Below are 19,325 nucleotides of genomic sequence, written 5' to 3'. Positions count from 1 at the left end.
ATTATTTAAAATAGTTTGATTCGGTCTCTAACGGGTACCGGAAGGCCATATGGTGTTATGGTTATGTAACTCCTACTAAATGTGTCGAGTACCCATTTCTTTCGTTTGTTCACCTACTAGTGTATATATATAGAAATACACACACACACACACATATATATATATATATAATATATATATATATATTTAGCAATTAAGGACAACTTCTTAATAAGGAAAACTTAACAAGAAATTATCGGGTAGACTTGCTGATGAATACAGAGGTATGAAATCACAGGTGATACAAGTCCATATTTTTAAATGTCTTACTTTGAAAAATTGCATTCGGTGGGATTAGTAAAATTTTTGGTAGAAATGACTAATTTTGTCCCTCTTAGCGTGTGGCATGTATGTATAATAATGCCCTCTATATATAAATATATATATATAATATATATATATGTGTGTGTGTGTGTGTGCGTGCATGTTTGTGTGTCTGTGTTTGTCCCCCTAGCATTGCTTGACAACCGATGCTGGTGTGTTTATGTCTCCGTTACTTAGCGGTTCGGCAAAAGAGACCGATAGAATAAGTACTGGGTTTACAAAGAATAAGTCCCGGGGTCGAGTTGCTCGATTAAAGGCGGTGCTCCAGCATGGCCGCAGTCAAAGGACTGAAACAAGTAAAAGAGTAGAAAAAAAAATATATATATATATATATGTAGGTCCCGGGTTGATTCGGGGTTAACCACAGTAAATAAGGTACTCAATACATAGCAGAGTAAAATTAATTTATTATATAGAAGGAGCTTCTACAGGACTAGAACTGTTTCATTCAAGAGAAATCTACAGGAAGCTTCCTGAAGATTTCTCTTGAATGAAACAGTTCTAGTCCTGTAGAAGCTCCTTCTATATAATAAATATATATATATATATATATATATATATATATGTATATATATATGTATGTATATATGAATTGAACTTCCCATGCCTCCAGAACGAATGGACCATGTGCTCCTGCAAGAAGAAAGGACAGTAAACTATGAATGTTATTCTTAATTTTAATTTTAATTTTATTTAATTAATAGTTCTCTTTTCTTTACACATATTTTATACTTATTTTTGATAAGTTTTTTTCAAAACAAAAAACCGAAGCATGTAAATTAAAACACACCCAATTTTAAGAAAGTAGCATTTTCATTCTTGTTTGTCTTTAATATATATATATATATATATATATATATATATGTAAAGAGAGAGGTAGGTAGATAGATATAGATATAACCTTTCTTTTCCCTAAAACACATAAAGAATTTGTATCTTGTTTTAATAAGCTAATAGTGCAGTGCGATTGAACAAAATAAATAACCAAGACAACCTTCTTCTTCTTCTTTTTCTTCTTCTCCTTCTTCTTCTTCTTCTCCTTCTTCCCCTCCTCCTCCCTCGGCTCCTCTCCTCCTTCTTCTTCTTCTTCTTCTCCTTCTCCCTATGCTCCTCCTCCTTCTTCTTATCATTATTATTATTTCTATTATTATTATTATTATTATACAGATGTTATTGCATACTAATTAAATTAGCATGTATGTTATCCAAAGATTTGGTGACAACAGGTCTCGTGAAACCTCAAGAATCTTTCTTGTAACGTATTCTTGTATCTTGTAGTAGTAGTAGTAGTAGCTATATGATTATATAGTCGGCCCTCAATGATGAATGTCTAGCTTATATTTCATTGAAGATTAGATACCTTACCGAAACCGAGGCACACTGACGTACATGGATCTAATTACCTGCCACAAAAACACTCATGAATAATCAACGACTACAGTATAATTGAACTTAAAGTTCATTTGTTGCAAGTCTTACAAATGTTTATTTATTCGGCTCTTTCTTTCTTCAGAGAATAATGTTAGTTAATCTCCTAATATTTTTCCAATCTCTATATTTAACGCTATGCCTATAAAGTAAACGCCGGCAAGCCGTGTACTATTTCATTATACAGAATTGGAGAAAACATTGTCTCGTAGATGGAAACTATAATTCTGTAGATCAAAATGGTCCAGATATATCTCAAATGTTTGCTCGACCATAAACACCTAATATTATTTCATAATCATTGTATTTATACCTATTCTAACCATTTTTGATGATGAAAACATAGTTAATAAGTAAATGCACACTTTATTTTAGTTTATGGTGTGTGTTTGTGTGTGCGTTTTGTGCGTGTGGTGGGATGGAAATTTGGGAAGCAAAGTAGCAAAAAGGATGTGGAAAGGTCGTGAGTGAGTGTAATTTCGCTATAACTAGCTGTAAGCAGGATACAGTTCTTATCATAAATTATTTGGTAATTCACTATAAGACTATCCAATAGATATAATGTTACATTATACTTTCCAGACTTCAATGAATCAATTATACATTGTACAGCGGAGTACATAAAGCAATACAATTCTGGTCTACTATAATTCTATTCTTTCTTTTTTTATCCCAAATTACCTATTTGCTTATCTCTCTACGTAAAAGTTATATATCTTTCTGGCTAATAACACATTTACAACCATTCACTTCCCCCCACCCCTAAAGTTTCATCGAATAGATTTAAATGGGGCGGGAACATAGCTTATCTTGAAATGTATGTTGTTTTCTTTCCCAAATTTAAAGATTACTTTCAATAATGTAATAGTTTATTGCATACGGCATTCAGTACATCACCCTGTAACTTAATCATTCACATTCATGCTGTTTGCCCCTCTGAACGATTTCACTTCGCACTATATAAATATATATATATAAACAGGTGTGTATATGTATGCATGTATGCATATATATATATATATATATATATATATATATATATATATACATATATATATATACATATATATATATACATATATATATATATATACACGTGTGTGTACGTAAGTATGTGCGAGCATGCGTGTGTGAGCGCATCAATGCGGTGTAACTATATGACATTTTTGCTTTGACCTTGTTTCGGAAAACTAGATTGTCTAAACATACGCTTTGACAGATAATCACCCGGGAAATTATAACATACTATTCCAGAAATGACCTTCTGCTGAAACTATCAATACAGATTGCATATTATTACTTCTGTTCCACTTTATAGAAACAGATTTGCAGTTAATATTTATAGTACAACGCTACAGTCACAAAGTTATCAAAGGCTTTCCTAAACTATAAATATTACATTTTGGAGATGATCTAAACTCATAAACTCACTTAAGTACATGCTCGCGTATCATACACAGAAGCGCGTACATAGACGCAAAAACACTCACAATCATGTGTGTGCATGTATTAACAAAGGTACTTATGCACACACACATACAAAAACACACACACACACATTGTCATATAGCCACTAATATGTGTACATGTATGTGTTTTCATACAGATATTTACATCTATACCTATTTCTGTATTTAGCTGTCTAATTTTCCACCTGTTTGTCTTTGTCCCTCTCTCTCCTTCTCACTTTGTGTTCATATTTGCGCGTGCACACAGACAACCGCAAATATATATTTCCATATACAGTTCTATATTTGCATATGTCTATATATTTCCTGTTATTTGCGAATACTTATATCAACATGTATGTGAATGTGTGTGTTTCAGAGTGTAAATATACGTACATGTGTGAATAAGCGCATGTATGAGTGTGTATGAGTGTAAGACAATATGGTTTTGCGAAATCATTCGTTTGGGCAACTATTTTATCTATATTCTTTGTTCTATACAACAAAAACGTTTAGAAATATATTTCTGTTTTCATTGTTATTGATCATATCATAAAAGTTCGATAACGAATTGTTCATATAACAGTGAATGATGTTATAGACTCGTGGCTTCCGGTTCGTGAGTTCGGTTCAAGCAACAAGCCTTGTCTAGTATTAGCTGACGGCAAGACAAATATATCTACATGCGTATGATGTCATGTCATAATTAAATACGAAATCATTAGGAAGTCCTTCCTGATAACAGTAGAGTGTGTTTTGTAAAATATCGCTTGAATTTTGCATATATCATTTGATATTTGGAACTCCTGATGAACAACCTTATGAACGTGATATCATTTAGTAGCTTTGATTTTTCTGTGTAATTTTTTAATGCATATATCTGTGTGCACGTGCTTGTAAGTATGTATGTATGTATGTATATGTGTATGTATGTATGTATGTGTGTGTATGCATGTATGTATGTATGTATGTATGTATGTATGTATGTATGTATGTATGTATGTATGTATGTATGTATGTATGTATCTATCTATCTATCTACCTATCTACCTATCTATCTATGTTGCACAACAAACTCACAAATTAGGTCTTGAACACACAAACACATACATATCACGCAACAAACTCACAGATTAGATGCATTATAATCTTGTTAGTTCGACTAACACAAGTTAAATTTTGATGTATGTATTTGAAAGTGTTTGTATGTATGCATTATATGTAAATAATGCGAGATAAAATTCCTTACGAGTATAAGATGAAAAAAACTCAGTGAAAAGAAAATATATTGTTTAGTTCAGATTATTGGATAGCTATTATATCCCAAACTTGTACAGAATTAACACTAAATTAAAAGCTTTCTTGTATAATACGAGGGTCGGCTGAAAATATTCATAGGCTAAACAAGCTACTCTCCTGACATGGGATCAAATGAGATTTATTTTCCAATATAGTACCCTTTACCGTCTACACAGTCTTATGTCGGTGTTGCAATGCTTGGATCCCATTGCTGAAGAAACTTTGATCTTGTTGGTAAAAAAAAGAAAATCATCAACAGCAGATATGACGACATCATGAGTGCGACATTAGTACCAGCCAAGTATTTTTCCAAGTTGGAAAACAGAGGCTAGTCTGATGGAGCCAAATCAAGAGAATAGGGAGAGTGATCAACCAGTTCAAAGCCGCAGTCACGCACAGCAACCACTGAAACCAAAGACGTGCGCTGGAATAATGGTCTGACGAAAGAAGATCCCTTTTGTCAAGTTTCCTGGGCGTTTGGTCATGATGGATTTTCGTAACTGCCGCAGTAATTTGGCATAGTGCTCTTCATTGATGGTGTGGCCCTTTTGAAGATAGTCAATAAACAATACAATGCCTTCTACATTCCAAAAAGCTGATGCCATCACATTTCCTGCTGATGAAACGTCCTTGGCTTTCTTTAGAGTAGGTGAGGAGGAATGTTACCACTGCATAGATTGCGTGTATGTCTCCCGCTCAAAGTGATGATGCCAACACTCATCCTGGGTTAAGAAATGTTCTAGGAAACCAGTTGGTTCTGCTAATCTACCTAATGTGCTTTTGATCAGGTATTAGAATTCGTGGCATTCACCTCCAATTTCTTTGTGCAAACTATTTTCAACTCTCTCATGGGATATACTAATTTCATTGGCTATTTGATATAGAGTCAATCGCATACCAGATAATACCCAATCACATACTTTATTAAACCACCATATTTATACATATATATTTACACAGACAAAAACACACATATATTTGTATATATATATATACATATATATATATATATATGTGTGTGTGTGTGTGTGTGTGTGTGCATATATATATATATATACACGAGAAAGAAGCAACAAGAATGGATAGGTTTTTAGTACAATCGTTTCATACAAGGACAGGCTTTATTAAAAGTTGTAAAAATTACAGCATATAAACGTGTCCCGTACTCATCAGCTAAAATACATGTGAGTTCTCTAGACATCCTAGTGGTTGAGGCTATACTCATGAAGTAATGTAGATAATTAAGTAACATAAACAGATTTCCAAAGTTCTTTTCTCTTTTTTCTGTTTCTTCTTCTTATTCTCTTTTTCCTTTTCTCTTCTCTTTTAGTCCCCTTCCCCCCCTTTTTTTGCTCCCTCCTCCTTTATTTTCTCTCTTTTCTTCTATTACCTTCCCTTTCTATTCTTGGCCTCTCTAGAAAGCCCTTCAGCCTTTAAAAGTTAAATAGCTACAGCCTCTTGTAAATAGCAGTAATGTGATTAATGTGGCAAATACCTAATCATATAACAAGAATTGATACCTACCTCATTGTGTTCAACCATTGATAAATTATCGCCTGTGAATATGAGATTCCTCTTCATTTCTCTGGAAACTTACATCTACACCATTGGAAATTGTGCATCTATACAAAGGATTAATTCACCCTCTCTGTAATGCTAATAAGCAGGAATTGAGACCCACCTCGTTGTGATTAACAATGGATAAATTTGTCTTCTGTGAGTATGTAATCCCTCATCATATCTCTGGAAATTCATATGTGCTCTATGGATTAGGTCACCTTCTCTGTGATGCTATTAGAACTTTTTTAAAATTCTGTGATAAGACTGTACATCATCTTTAAAGAACTTTAATGAACTTTGGAAATCTGTTTATGTTACTTAATTATCTACATTACTTCATGAGTATAGCCTCAACCACTAGGATGTCTAGAGAACTCACATGTATTTTAGCTGATGAGTACGGGACACGTTTATATGCTGTAATTTTTACAACTTTTAATAAAGCCTGTCCTTGTATGAAACGATTGTACTAAAAACCTATCCATTCTTGTTGCTTCTTTCTCGCTTATAATCACCCCACATTACTGTATTGTTAAAACAGTATAGTTTTTTTTGGTGCATCTAAGTTAGGTACCATATTCAAGTAAATTCATTTAAATTAACTTGAATCTTTATTGCTTTTTGTATATATATATACATATATATATATATGTATATATATATATTTATATCTGTACATATATATCTATCTATCTATCTCTCTCTCTCTCTCTCTCTCTCTCTCTCTCTAATATATATATATATATATATATATATATATATATATATATGTGTGTGTGTGTGTGTGTGTGTGTGTATATTGACCTATCACAAATGGCTAATATAAGTAAAATGAGACATACTCATCTGCATGGCCGAAACAGCTGTAAGATGTAGTTTATATTTATATTTATTTATATTTATATTCTCTTGTACATATTTTACTTATTGTATCATATTACTCCTTTATGTACACTCCTTTATGTACACTGTTTTGTTCTATATTATTATGTTTGACCTTAAAGTTTCTTATGTAGTGGTTTAATAAAGTATGTGATTGGGTATTATCTGGTAGTTGATATTTGATTTGGATGTATTTCTCCATTTTCTTATTTTGTATTATGAATTTGTGGTAAAACATTTGACCTTTGCCCTTATAATACAGTAAATGAATTAATTTCATCGCAATTCTTAACATTTATGTATTAACTTTGTTGGGTACTTCACTAGCAGTATATTGGATATATGTTATCCCATGGAGGGTTGCATTTACAACCCCTATCTCAATTTGTATATATATATATATATATATATATACACATGTATGTGTGTGTGTATATATATATATATATATATATATATATATATATACACGAGTGGTGTATGAAAAGTCTTAAGCCTCAAATAAACAAAACAGTACAAGACTTCTGATGATTTATTTTCAACATAGTTACCCTCAATGGCTGAACACTTTCTCCAGCGGTGCTGAAGTGTGATTATCCCGGCGTAGAAGAACTCTTTTGTTTGGGACTCCAAGAAACGTCCTACAGCGTCTATAACCTTATTTTCAATGGCAAAATGGCGACCAGACAGGGCTTTTTTCATTTTGGGGAATAGATGAAAGTCAGAGGGGGCATAGTCTGGCGAATAAGGCAGTTGTGGGACAAGTTCCTATCCACAATCACGAATTGTTGCCATGTCAACCACTGAGGTGTGGGCTGGAGCATTGTCGTGATGAAAAAGGACACATCTGGTGAGCATTTCCGACTTTTATTCTTTGATTGCTTCTCGGAGGCATTTCAATAGCTGAGAATAATACAGCCCTGTCACGTTGCAACCCTTTTCAAGGTAATCGATCAGCAAGACACCTTGCGAATCCTAAAAACTGACGCCATGACCATGCCAGAGGAAAGAATGACCCTGGCCTTCTTTGGGGTAGGAAAAGATACGTGCTTCCACTGCTTTGATTGTTCTTTGTTTTCAGGCTGCTAGTGATGAACCCAACTTTCGTTCATAGTAATGAAACGAGCAAGAAAATTCTCTTCATCGGCTTCAAGCAGCTCCAGATTGCTCGTAGACAAAGTGCACCTGGTGTGTTTCTGTTCAGGAGTCAAAAGGCGAGGGACCCACCTTGTAGAAACCTTTGAGAACCCAAATTCTTTTGTCACAATGTTGTCTGGTCTTTCAGTTGAGATGCCCGGTCTCTCGGCTGTCTGATGACATGATATTCGACGAATTTGGTTTATTATACCAAGAGCAAGGTCAATGTTGTCCTCGGTGGTTGCAGTTTGAGGTCTCCCTGGTGTGGGATCATCTTCCACACTCTCCCTACCACACTGGAATTCATTTACCCATCGTTTGACTGTTGCATATGATGGAGCATTGTCTGATAAGGTTCTCACCATATCTCCATGGATTTCTGATGGAGCCAAATATGTTTCCTTAACATTTATTTCATTTATTTGTAAATGGATACAACATAATGGACATAAGGTTTCGTGTCTTTACGCTGCGAGGCCATTTTAACAATTCAGGAATTGATGGTATAGCTTTAGGTTGCTTCTGCGTGCAAATCAGGAAAAAAAATTGTTTAGTTAGTTTCTTTCTAAGATTGATCTGTTAACATCTACTTTCACACTTATAGAATGCCTCTGTTCATGAAAGTGAAAATCATCTAATTCGTTTGACTTACAATGATATGGCGTTAATCTTTTCTGTACAACAAAGGCAGAAGCTCACCGTCACTCCGCCCCAGAACTGCTTCTAAACTATTCGAATGGAATTTCCCCGCTTCTTCAGCGACTACATCTAATGTGCTGCTCTTGCATCTGTCGTGGTCTGACCATAATTCAATACCTGTACTGAGTGAGGTGAATGAAGATAGAAATAACTGTTTTCTAGTTACTAACATAGACCTTCCAGTGAAAGTGCAAGAACCACTGAACTTTGGGCACATTGTATACTGTATTCTATCGATTTAGGCAATCCGCTGTAAACTAGTCAGCCATGATGTATTATGTGAGATTTAATATTACTCATTTATAAGTTGATGGATGTGGATCTTGTTACGGTATTAACTGATGTAAGACAATTAGACTTCGTTAGACACAATAGAGACGCAACAGATTTAGAAATAGCCTTAGAACTTCTTAATTGGTATAATGATGTAATTAGTGTGATAAAGGCATCTGAAGCTGATAGAACTACATGTTACCTCTATCAATACTAAGTTACAGACACGAGTTTATAGAGATAAAGACACCCAGAGAATCATACTTTTATGTGCAAAGGGATAGTTAAATGCTTGGCATACATACACACACACACACACACATACGCAAGCGAACAACGTTTATAAATACATGTATATATATGTATATGTATATATATATGTATATATATGTGTATATATATATGTATATATATGTGTATATATATATATATATATATATATATATATATATATATATATATATATATATATATATATATAAACACACACAAATTACACGTGTATCTGTTAATATATGTGTGTGATGTGTGTATGTGTATATGTATGTATATGTGTGTGTGTATATGTATCTATATGTATGAGTATATATATATATACACATAAATACATATACTTACACACGTATACATAGATATATACATATACACATCACACATATTTTAACAGATACACGTGTAATTTGTGCGTGTTTAGTTGCCCGTATATCTATATATGTATACAAATATATTGCCGTAATATGTCTATTTTACATTCACACAAATTGAGACACACGTGCACTTACATACGTGCACATACACTGAAATACGCAATCAATGTCGGTCTCCTTCATCCGAATTTTATCTTCAAATTCGGAGAGTTCCTCCCTCCAGTAAGCAGCCATCCTCCCCACTCACTTTTCTTCTTTCACTTCACACTCACATTTCAATCTCCTACTCCTCGTCACATTCTTGTTTTGGGTTTGAATCCTGAGAGAAAACAGAACTATAATCTTTAAACGACTACTTTAAAATGTCCTCGAAATAAAGCACTATATGTATATGTGCGTGTATGCGTATGTGTGTGTGAGAGAGAAAGAGAGTGAGTAACATTACATTACTTTTCCTATTTATATTCTCCCTCCCAACACCACTTCTTTTTCTGGAAAAGATTATAAATATCAAAATGTTATACTAAAGTGCAAAAGATAAAAGAGGCTTCTGAAAGTGTGCGCAGATGAGTTGTGTAGAGACGGACAAATATGAGTGCAAATAAGTCTCTATCTCTGATAGATAGATAAATGTAAGGAAGGATTATTACTTAATGCTACAAGTAAGATTTACAAAGTGAAAACAAGAAAACAGAAGTTACTTAAAAGATTTTATAACTTCAGATATATTCTTAAGTAAAGTGCATATAAATCCATCCGACAGTTTAGATTCAACTTCCCATAATAGCGTCTGGTTTGTTGATGGCGGAACATTATGGACAAGAATTTGATAGCTAATGCGTCGATACTGAGGAGACGTTCTTACCGGTTAGTGATCAGTGGAGAAGTTTTAAAATAAGCAATCGATCATTAAAATTTGCAAAGAGTAGTGAACGGTATATCGATATTTTGCGCTTGGAGAATATTCCGTACGAGCACAAGCGCTCACACACACTCGCACACACATATGTATGAATGGATGTGTGTGTTTATTAGGGCATGTGTAACAATGTATACACATACATACACAGACATAAAATATATGCATGCACACACACACACACACATATATATATATATATTTGTCTATGTATCCATTCGTGTGCATGTTTCCGCGTGTATTTATGAATTTGAGTGTACGTATGCGTGCACAGACTTGCTAACCTGTAGCATACTTTCGATAGAATAATTAGCGAAAGCACGGTTTCGGGTAAACAAGCCATGACCGGTCTCAAGTGTATATTATACGTATTAATGTGTGTGTGTGTAATAGTGATTTAGCAATTCACAGAATTACCGTTTCAGAAAATAAAGAATATAGATAAGAAAAGAGATTAAACATTTACGACCAGGTCAAAGACGGGAGAAATATGCAGTGACATACACATGGAAGTTGTTAGAGGGGCTGGTTAGAACCAGACTTAGGCATCGAATAAGATGGTACTGCACTGTTGAAAAGATCCCACCTATCTCGTCTTTAGTAAGGACCAGATACTGTAGTCGCTTGTGATTCAAAGGCCCATAGCTATTTGATATTTAGGTTTGGGAATCAATCTGAGATCTACCTAGAGTGAGGTAGATGTTTTCATGAAGCACTTTGACATTCTGCTTTCCAAGGTTCAAAATGAACCAACATCACGGTAAGAAAGAACAAGGAGGGCAGCAATATAAAACTCCCTCGTTCATCAAAAGCTAGTCTCGAAGGGCTGATTTCTAGTGTAAAAGCTGGCGCTAATTTCACCCTACGGTATGGTCCTAATTTGTAGATACGATAGAAGGGAGGATATTTAATCGCAAGAACGTTCAGTGCTAAAGTATATAGTTATGAGTATTACCGAATATATAGCCTGTATCATGTTTGTCTTTCCTCGAGAGGTTATGGGAACAAGGATGACATTTACATATTGGGTGAAAACTACACTAGCGGAATCTCATTCTCTAGATTCCTTAACAATCAATCTCATTTCAATTTGATACAGCAATTCGTTAATACACACATTCTCCTTCTTTATGTACGTCAAGTACAATGCGCATATGCCCTACACTTTATATATGCATTCACACACACACATGTGCGTGTATATATATATATATATATATATATATATATATATATATATATATATATTTATTTATTTATTTACCTATATGTGTATGTGTGTGTACATATATATGTATGTATATATATATATATATATATATAAATAATATGCTTAGTGGATATGCTTGTTGTAGTGTTTGTGCATTAGGAGGGAAAAGAGAAAGAGTGGAGATAGGAAGAAGGAGACTAAACGTATCATATCAAGTAGAAATCTGAGATTTTAGACTATTGTTAGAGTACAAAATGAAGAGACTGCACCTCTATATTTTTTCAGTGTTGTACTTAAAACTTCCCTTTCCCCACACCAACATCCCGTTAGCAACTTTTCATTTCGAAAGTTTCGCAGAAAGTTGATTTCTCAACAGCAGAGAAATTTCAAACAGTTTTTGTTGTCGAAAACATAAAATAAAGATGTAAACGAAAACAGAAAAATATTTCATCCCGGCGTATTTTATTTCTTTCTTTTTAATTAGCCTTACTTGTGAGGATGTTCAGCTTTTATGAAATGTAGGATATTGAAGCTAAATATGCTTTATTAATTTTAAGTGTTGGTGTAGACCTCGGTTTTTTTTTCTCTCAAAGGAACTCTATTGATTTTTCTAATCGATTTCCGAATTAAATTTAATGAAATGAGGATTAATAATAGTCTTCGGTCTTCTTTTTTTCCTTCCACTTTTTCTATCTTGGTTAATATTATTATTATTATTATTATTATTATTATTATTATTTTGTTGTTGTCTCTGTTATTTAAACACCAGAAGGAGGCTATTGCTGATGAATCCGCTTGTTCTCTTCCTACTTAAACGTGTAGCAATCAACTCTTCCGAATTCTCTTTCCTTATTTTCTCTTTTTTTAATAATTGCTGATCCAAATATTGAGAGCTATAAACATCGTGCTATAGAATCAGTTGGAAAAATATGAAGAATATTACTGCGCACGAAGGTATGAGTGGTGAAATCCATTGGTTAGGTCGGTAGGCTTCTAGCAAAGTAACCAAATTTCAACAGATCGTGTCCCAGTACATTTTCAATCGCGAAATCGATTCTCGTAAAAGCTATTAAATCTCGAAGAGGATTTTATCGAATATTTAGAATATTGTAAACACTGTATCAGTATTACTGCCATGGTAAGTTGTATCATTGTGTTTTATGTATATTTAGCTAATGTGTACTGGTGTAGATGAATGCTAAAAACAGCAAAAGTATTGTTCCGTTAACTTGAAGCATTGATTTCAAATTTTATTATGCATACAGTTTAGTGAATAATCTATTGGATTCATTATGCCAAAACATACTTTAATTTCACTGGGAAGGATGAGTTAGACAAAAAACGGGTAGAAGAACCTCTTTAGTACTTCTATTTTCTTTGAAATCGTTTCACTTCCTTTTGTTTCCTTAGCCTATAGAAGAATTTAAAATAGGTCATACTTTCACATGCCTACTTATTGGAATTATACAGTATTTTTGAACGATAACCTCGTTGGTTACTGATCGCTGATTCACTACATTAAGAACGGTGACTGTCACAGACCTTGTGTGAAGCGTAGGATTATTGTCTCAAAGCACCAGCCTATTTTTCACACACACACACACACCATTCTTCCATATGATCGGCTTGAAAAATGGCTAAGATATTAAGATATTTTATTAACATGAAACCAACGATAGACGTAATACACAAAGAAATTTTATCCAACCAGTGCGGCGTTGAACACTCATACTCATTGTTCGACATTTACATACACACGTCCATGCATACATACATACATACATACATACATACATACATACATACATACATACATACATACATACATACATACATACATACATACATACATACATACATACATACATACATACATACATACATACATACATACATACATACATACATACATACATACATACATACATACATACATACATACATATACATATACATACATGAAGGGCTTTCGCGTAGTATTTGTCTACCAAAATCTACTCATAAACATTTGTGAAACCAAGATTGCAGTGACAAAATTGACCAAGACTTACGTCTTAGTATCGAAACCAGAACTGCATGATTGTGAAGCGAAGTTCTTAACCACACAGGCAAGCTTGCGCCTGTATTTCCTTTGAAATTAATAGGCTTTATCATTCATTGACGGATACTTCTCATTACAAAGCATAAAACTAACCACTTAGAAGCCTCCCACGATTCATTTTGTTCATGTAGCGTTTTCGTGAGATAAATGGATATTAAATATTGATTTAGTTGAATGATCGATTAGTGCATGGTTGATTGGCTGATTGAACTATAAATATATATTAGGAGTAAAATAGTTGAAATAACGATTACCATTTTATTCTGTATCAAATATGGTGAAAAACAGCTATTGGTTATAATCGTAGCATTGATGATTATAGAGAAATAGACACAGGATACGCTATGATTAATATTTTCTTCAACATTTTCACACAGACATTCACTTGTCTTTTATTTTTTCGATGTCGATACCTAAACCTCCTGTAAAATACTAAGAGTTGATTCAATCGATTATATTACTCCCCCGTGTCAGTGTGAACTTGTGCTAATATAATAAGTGAATACTTTCTCCAAGTTGTTGATCAAGATTTTATAATTATAGAATTTGTCTGAAATTATAGATAAGAAGTCTAAATTTCTTACAGATTTCAATCGTGTTCTCAGAATTTTATGGTCAATTAACAACTCTGCTTCAATTCAAAGTTTTCTACTACTTTTATAATTCTGTAGGCATCTACGATGCTTTACAGAAATATTGAATCGGTGAGTTGTTTCTCATTCCTTGCAAGATGGAAGTTAAAGTTAACCTCGGTGGGATTTGAAATCAGAAGGTAAATGACTGTGGGTAGATATCACAGACATTTTTCTCAATTTTCTCATGATTATGCCAGTGCCGGCATCAAGTCCGATTTTAGGATAGTTTGGGATTGACTTTCTTAAATAGATCAAATTTCATGAAGACGAAGCTTTTCATTGATTAATTTAAGGAAGATTACGTCTCATTCCTTGACTCATTAAATATTACATATTAACGAACATTTTCCTGAACAATTGTGAGCTATGTTCTGTTTCTTAGTAAATTGGAAGTTTGGGGGTAAAACCATCATGTAATTGCAATTCTTGATAATATAACATCTCTTCAGGAGGTAAACAAATACATATTTATCTTCTGCTGTATACTCGGGGTATGCAAGGTAATTTTATTTGTGTCATCTTTTTTCTGTTTATCTGTTTGACTCGAATCCCCATTCGAACTGGAATAATGCGTGAAGGAAACATCTCGGATCTAGGTTACCCTGGGGATGGAACAAGGAGCATTTAGGAGAACAGGATGAAAGCCTGAGTTATGATGGAGTGTTGTACTTGCTTCCAGTCGTTGCCTCACATCATTCCCTTCTCGCTTACAAACACACTCACACACACACCATACACACATACACATTCACACGTACTTTCTCGCTCATTTCTATTAGACGACCTTATAGAGACACAATATATTCGAAAACCACCCGGGGAAAGTAGAACATACTTTATTTTTTAATTGCTTCACATTTAAATTAGTTTATATTTATAAAATACTCAGGTTTTATGCTCTATAAATCAAAGTGATTTTTTTTATAATGTTTACGCACACACACACACACATAATATATATACATATATAGACGAAGGCGTGGCTGTGTTATAGGAAACTTGCTTCCTAACCACAAGGTTTTGAGTTCAGTCGCACTGCATCGCACCTTGGTCAAGTGACTACTAATATAGTCATGGGCCGATCAAAGCCTTTTGAGTGGATTTGGTAGACGGAAACTGAAAGAAGCCCGTCGTATATATATATATATATATGTGTGTGTGTGTGTGTGTGTATGTGTGTGTGTGTGTGTGTGTGTGTGTTCGAATCTTTATGTCTGTGTTTACTTCGCCATCATCTGTGACAACCGATTTTGGAGTGTTTACGCCTCCTAAACTTTGCAATTCAGCAGTAAGACCTATTGAAAAAGTACTAGGCTGAAAAAGGCCTTGGGTCGAATTGTTCGACAGAAACACTTCAAGGCGGCGCTCGGGTCGTAGTCAAATGACTTAAACAAATAAAATTATATATATATATATATATATATTACCTCATTCGGATACAATAGCCTTTGTATCTTTGTATAAGAAGGATCGATACCAAGTCTTAAGGTTCAAGGGCAGGTTTACCATTTGGCCGATTCTCCTTTGCTGCTCCGTTACACAATAAAGACCAAGAATGCTAGATTAAATATTATTTTTCCTTCCTATTAGCCAAGATATTTCTGGAGCTTAGAAGCATATACATATATATTTTTGTTGAATATATAATTTTCTCATTTCCATTTACTTTTGGTTAACTTATTTAATTATATCCGAATGGTACATTTCGCTATGGCGTCGAATAGACAGGATCCTTGCAGCATCGGATGAAAGGTAGTTTTTAGTTGCGCCACTTTAAAATATAAGTTTCTAATCCCGACAGGCATTTTATTTATCTGCTGACTGCGGATGAATAAAATAAATACCAGTCAATATAGTGGATAAGTATAGTCAACTACGCCTGTCCTCCAAAATGTATGGTTGTATTCCTAAATAAAAAATCAAAGTTCCCTATTTCCCATTTAGTTTTTTTCTGGTTTCTTTAATCATACTTTAATGGCGCACGTTACATTGCAATATAATTATTACGTTTATTTTGTACATTTTGGTTTTGCATTGTCGATGATACTCTTCTATAGGCTATCTATTATTCATGCAGGACGTCCTGGTGCGTATTCACAGTTTAATTCTTGCTTTATATAGATTTACATTATGATCTAAAAGGTATTTTTATATTCAAAGCTCAAGAAATGGTTCTCTGCGTCCTATTTCATTTCATTTTCATTTTCTCTTGTTTCATACATCACTCCCTTGTGGTTTGATGCTTACGTCATCGAAAAGTACTCTTTTGGTATGCCTGAATTGATTTGTGTACATATGAGATGAGTTTGTATCAGAAACATCGACATCGATGTATAACGATTTCATCATTCTCAATAGCATTATCCTTTTTTAGGATAGAAGCTATAGAACGCTCCATAATTTCAAATGGTGTTTAGTAACGTCTAAGTTCAAATGCAGCTGGAGTTCACTTCTTCTTCCAAACCTACGGACAGATAAAATATTTACTAGTTAAGTACAGTGAACTACTTCCTCAACCATACTCTTTCTTAAAACTTGCAATTTCTGACTGTTATATATTATTTCTTTCTTTGGGCGGAAGATAGCACTATCAGAAACAGATACGACTAAATATCTTTCAGTATTTACTTACGTTTACTTAACTTCTGGGTTGATTTCTTAACCAAGTCATATTTTTCTTTTCCCCCTTTCGTCATTTCAAAGATGGTAGAGTAAGTACCGATCAAGTACTTGATTCGATTTAATCTACCATATCGCATCACTCAAACATTGCGAGCGAGCTATTGGTATATTAGAAATAATTATTGTTCTCATTTTTAACATATTGTTATTGTTTATACTGAAATGTTTTGAACATTGGTAATGGTGGTGATGATGGTGGTGATGGTGGTGATGGGTCTCTCGTCAAATCCTTGAACAATTCCATTTAGCTCTATTTAGAGACGGTTGGTTACATTAATAATGAAATTAGCAATTTAGTAATATCGTCTTTTTATTTTAATACATAAATATTTGAGGCTTTCTACATTATATATATTAACACAAACTTTTTGATACAGGTAGTTCTTCTGCTTCATTTACTCTCCAAATATTTTGTTTATTTACACCAATATACAATCTTGTGTATTGACTTATTTTATTCATCGTTAATTTCGTAAGAAGGTAAAGTATTCAGGAAATTAGAGTAAGACCAAAATATTTACTTCTATTATATTTATCACACGACATATTTACTTCTAATTAAACTTTTTAACATTTCATGCACAAAACACATTAAAACTATCATCGTAGTTATAGTAACTTAAATCTCAGAACAGAATTTAAATAATGAATGCATACAACTGGTACACCACCAGTTACGATGATGAGGGTTCCAGTTGACACGATCATCGGAACAGCCTGTTTGTGAAATTAACTTGCCACTAGCTGAACACACAATAGGCACTCGTATCAATAACATAGTTCTCAGCGAGATTCAGTGTGACACAGGTGATAAGGTTGGCCTTTTGAATTACCGCTGAGAGGACTGGAGCAACGCGACATAAAGTATCTTTCTCCATGACACAACTCACCGCCAGAAATTGGACTCAATATCGCGAACCCAATAGCTTAACCACTAGGCCACGCACCATCATATGCACACAAGAATAGATACCATATATATATATATATATATATATATATATATATATATATATATATATATATATGTATATGTATACGCACAAATATTTGTACTTTCACTTGTTTATTTATATTAACATTAATTTGTATAATTGTATCCGTTTTTTCTCACATTCTTTGAAGTAATAAATGAATAACTAATGATATTTCACCGTTTTGTTATTTTTCATCATTTCAGATAACCTGGGCGAGTTAGCAGCGATGACACCTAAACGAGAAACGAGCCATTTTTATCCTGTAAATGGTCCTCGACGCAGCGGACATGGATTCGTCCCAGCAGTACCGATCGATTCGGGCTTGGAAAACCAAGCATATTCTTACGAAGGTCATTCACGTCGTTACATGCCTCAACGTTTCACAACAAGACGAGAACCCAGCGAGGAAATATTACTTAACGATGTGGTGAAACCAACATCAGACAATTTCTTCAATCGCCCAGTATGACATTATTATTACTATTGCTATTAAAACTATAATCATAACCATACAAAATAATAAGAATAATAATAAAGACTTTTATTATTATAAATATCAAACAGAAAAGATAATATGAAGAACTCTGAAAAACATTTTAAAAAATCCTCAGAGCAAAAACTCTAAGGACTGAGAAACATAGTGGAACAATGAAAATTATCCTAACATAAAATATTTGGCATGTTCTTTCATGAGTAAGACATTTTAAAACTCTAACATGCGACTTTGATTCCGAAAGGTGTATGCATGTATCCGTGAATAAAATCATATGCAAGTACCAACGTGGGTGTATATATATATATATATATATATATATATATATATATATATATATATATATATATATATATACATACGCATATATACATATATATATATAAGCATATATACATATATATATATATATATGTGTGTGATCATATATATTCATGTACACACACATGCACATGATGCATACACATATACAAATCACATAAATAACGTATGAATATACATAAGCTTACACATACATATATACATATACATAAATATACACATGCAAACTTATATGTACATATACATATTTA

The 19,325-nt window shown here is 33.4% G+C and overlaps 1 protein-coding gene across 1 annotated transcript in view; it reads left to right on the top strand.

Annotated features, from left to right (window-relative positions):
- Positions 1-18,989, top strand: part of LOC115209487 (aquaporin-2) — a gene marked incomplete at its 5' end in the record, with an annotated part of 458,626 nt that extends 439,637 nt beyond the window's left edge. The window contains one exon of the mRNA XM_036501655.1: positions 18,464-18,989. Within this exon, the coding sequence (XP_036357548.1) occupies positions 18,464-18,729 (266 nt within the window). The remainder of the gene's footprint in view (positions 1-18,463) is intronic.
- Between the last annotated feature and the right edge of the window lie 336 nt (positions 18,990-19,325).

The sequence above is a fragment of the Octopus sinensis genome, linkage group LG3 (assembly GCF_006345805.1).
Source record: "Octopus sinensis linkage group LG3, ASM634580v1, whole genome shotgun sequence".
Lineage (NCBI taxonomy): Eukaryota > Metazoa > Mollusca > Cephalopoda > Octopoda > Octopodidae > Octopus > Octopus sinensis.
Note: the sequence above shows the minus strand (reverse complement) of the source record. Positions and strands in the feature narration are given on the sequence as shown.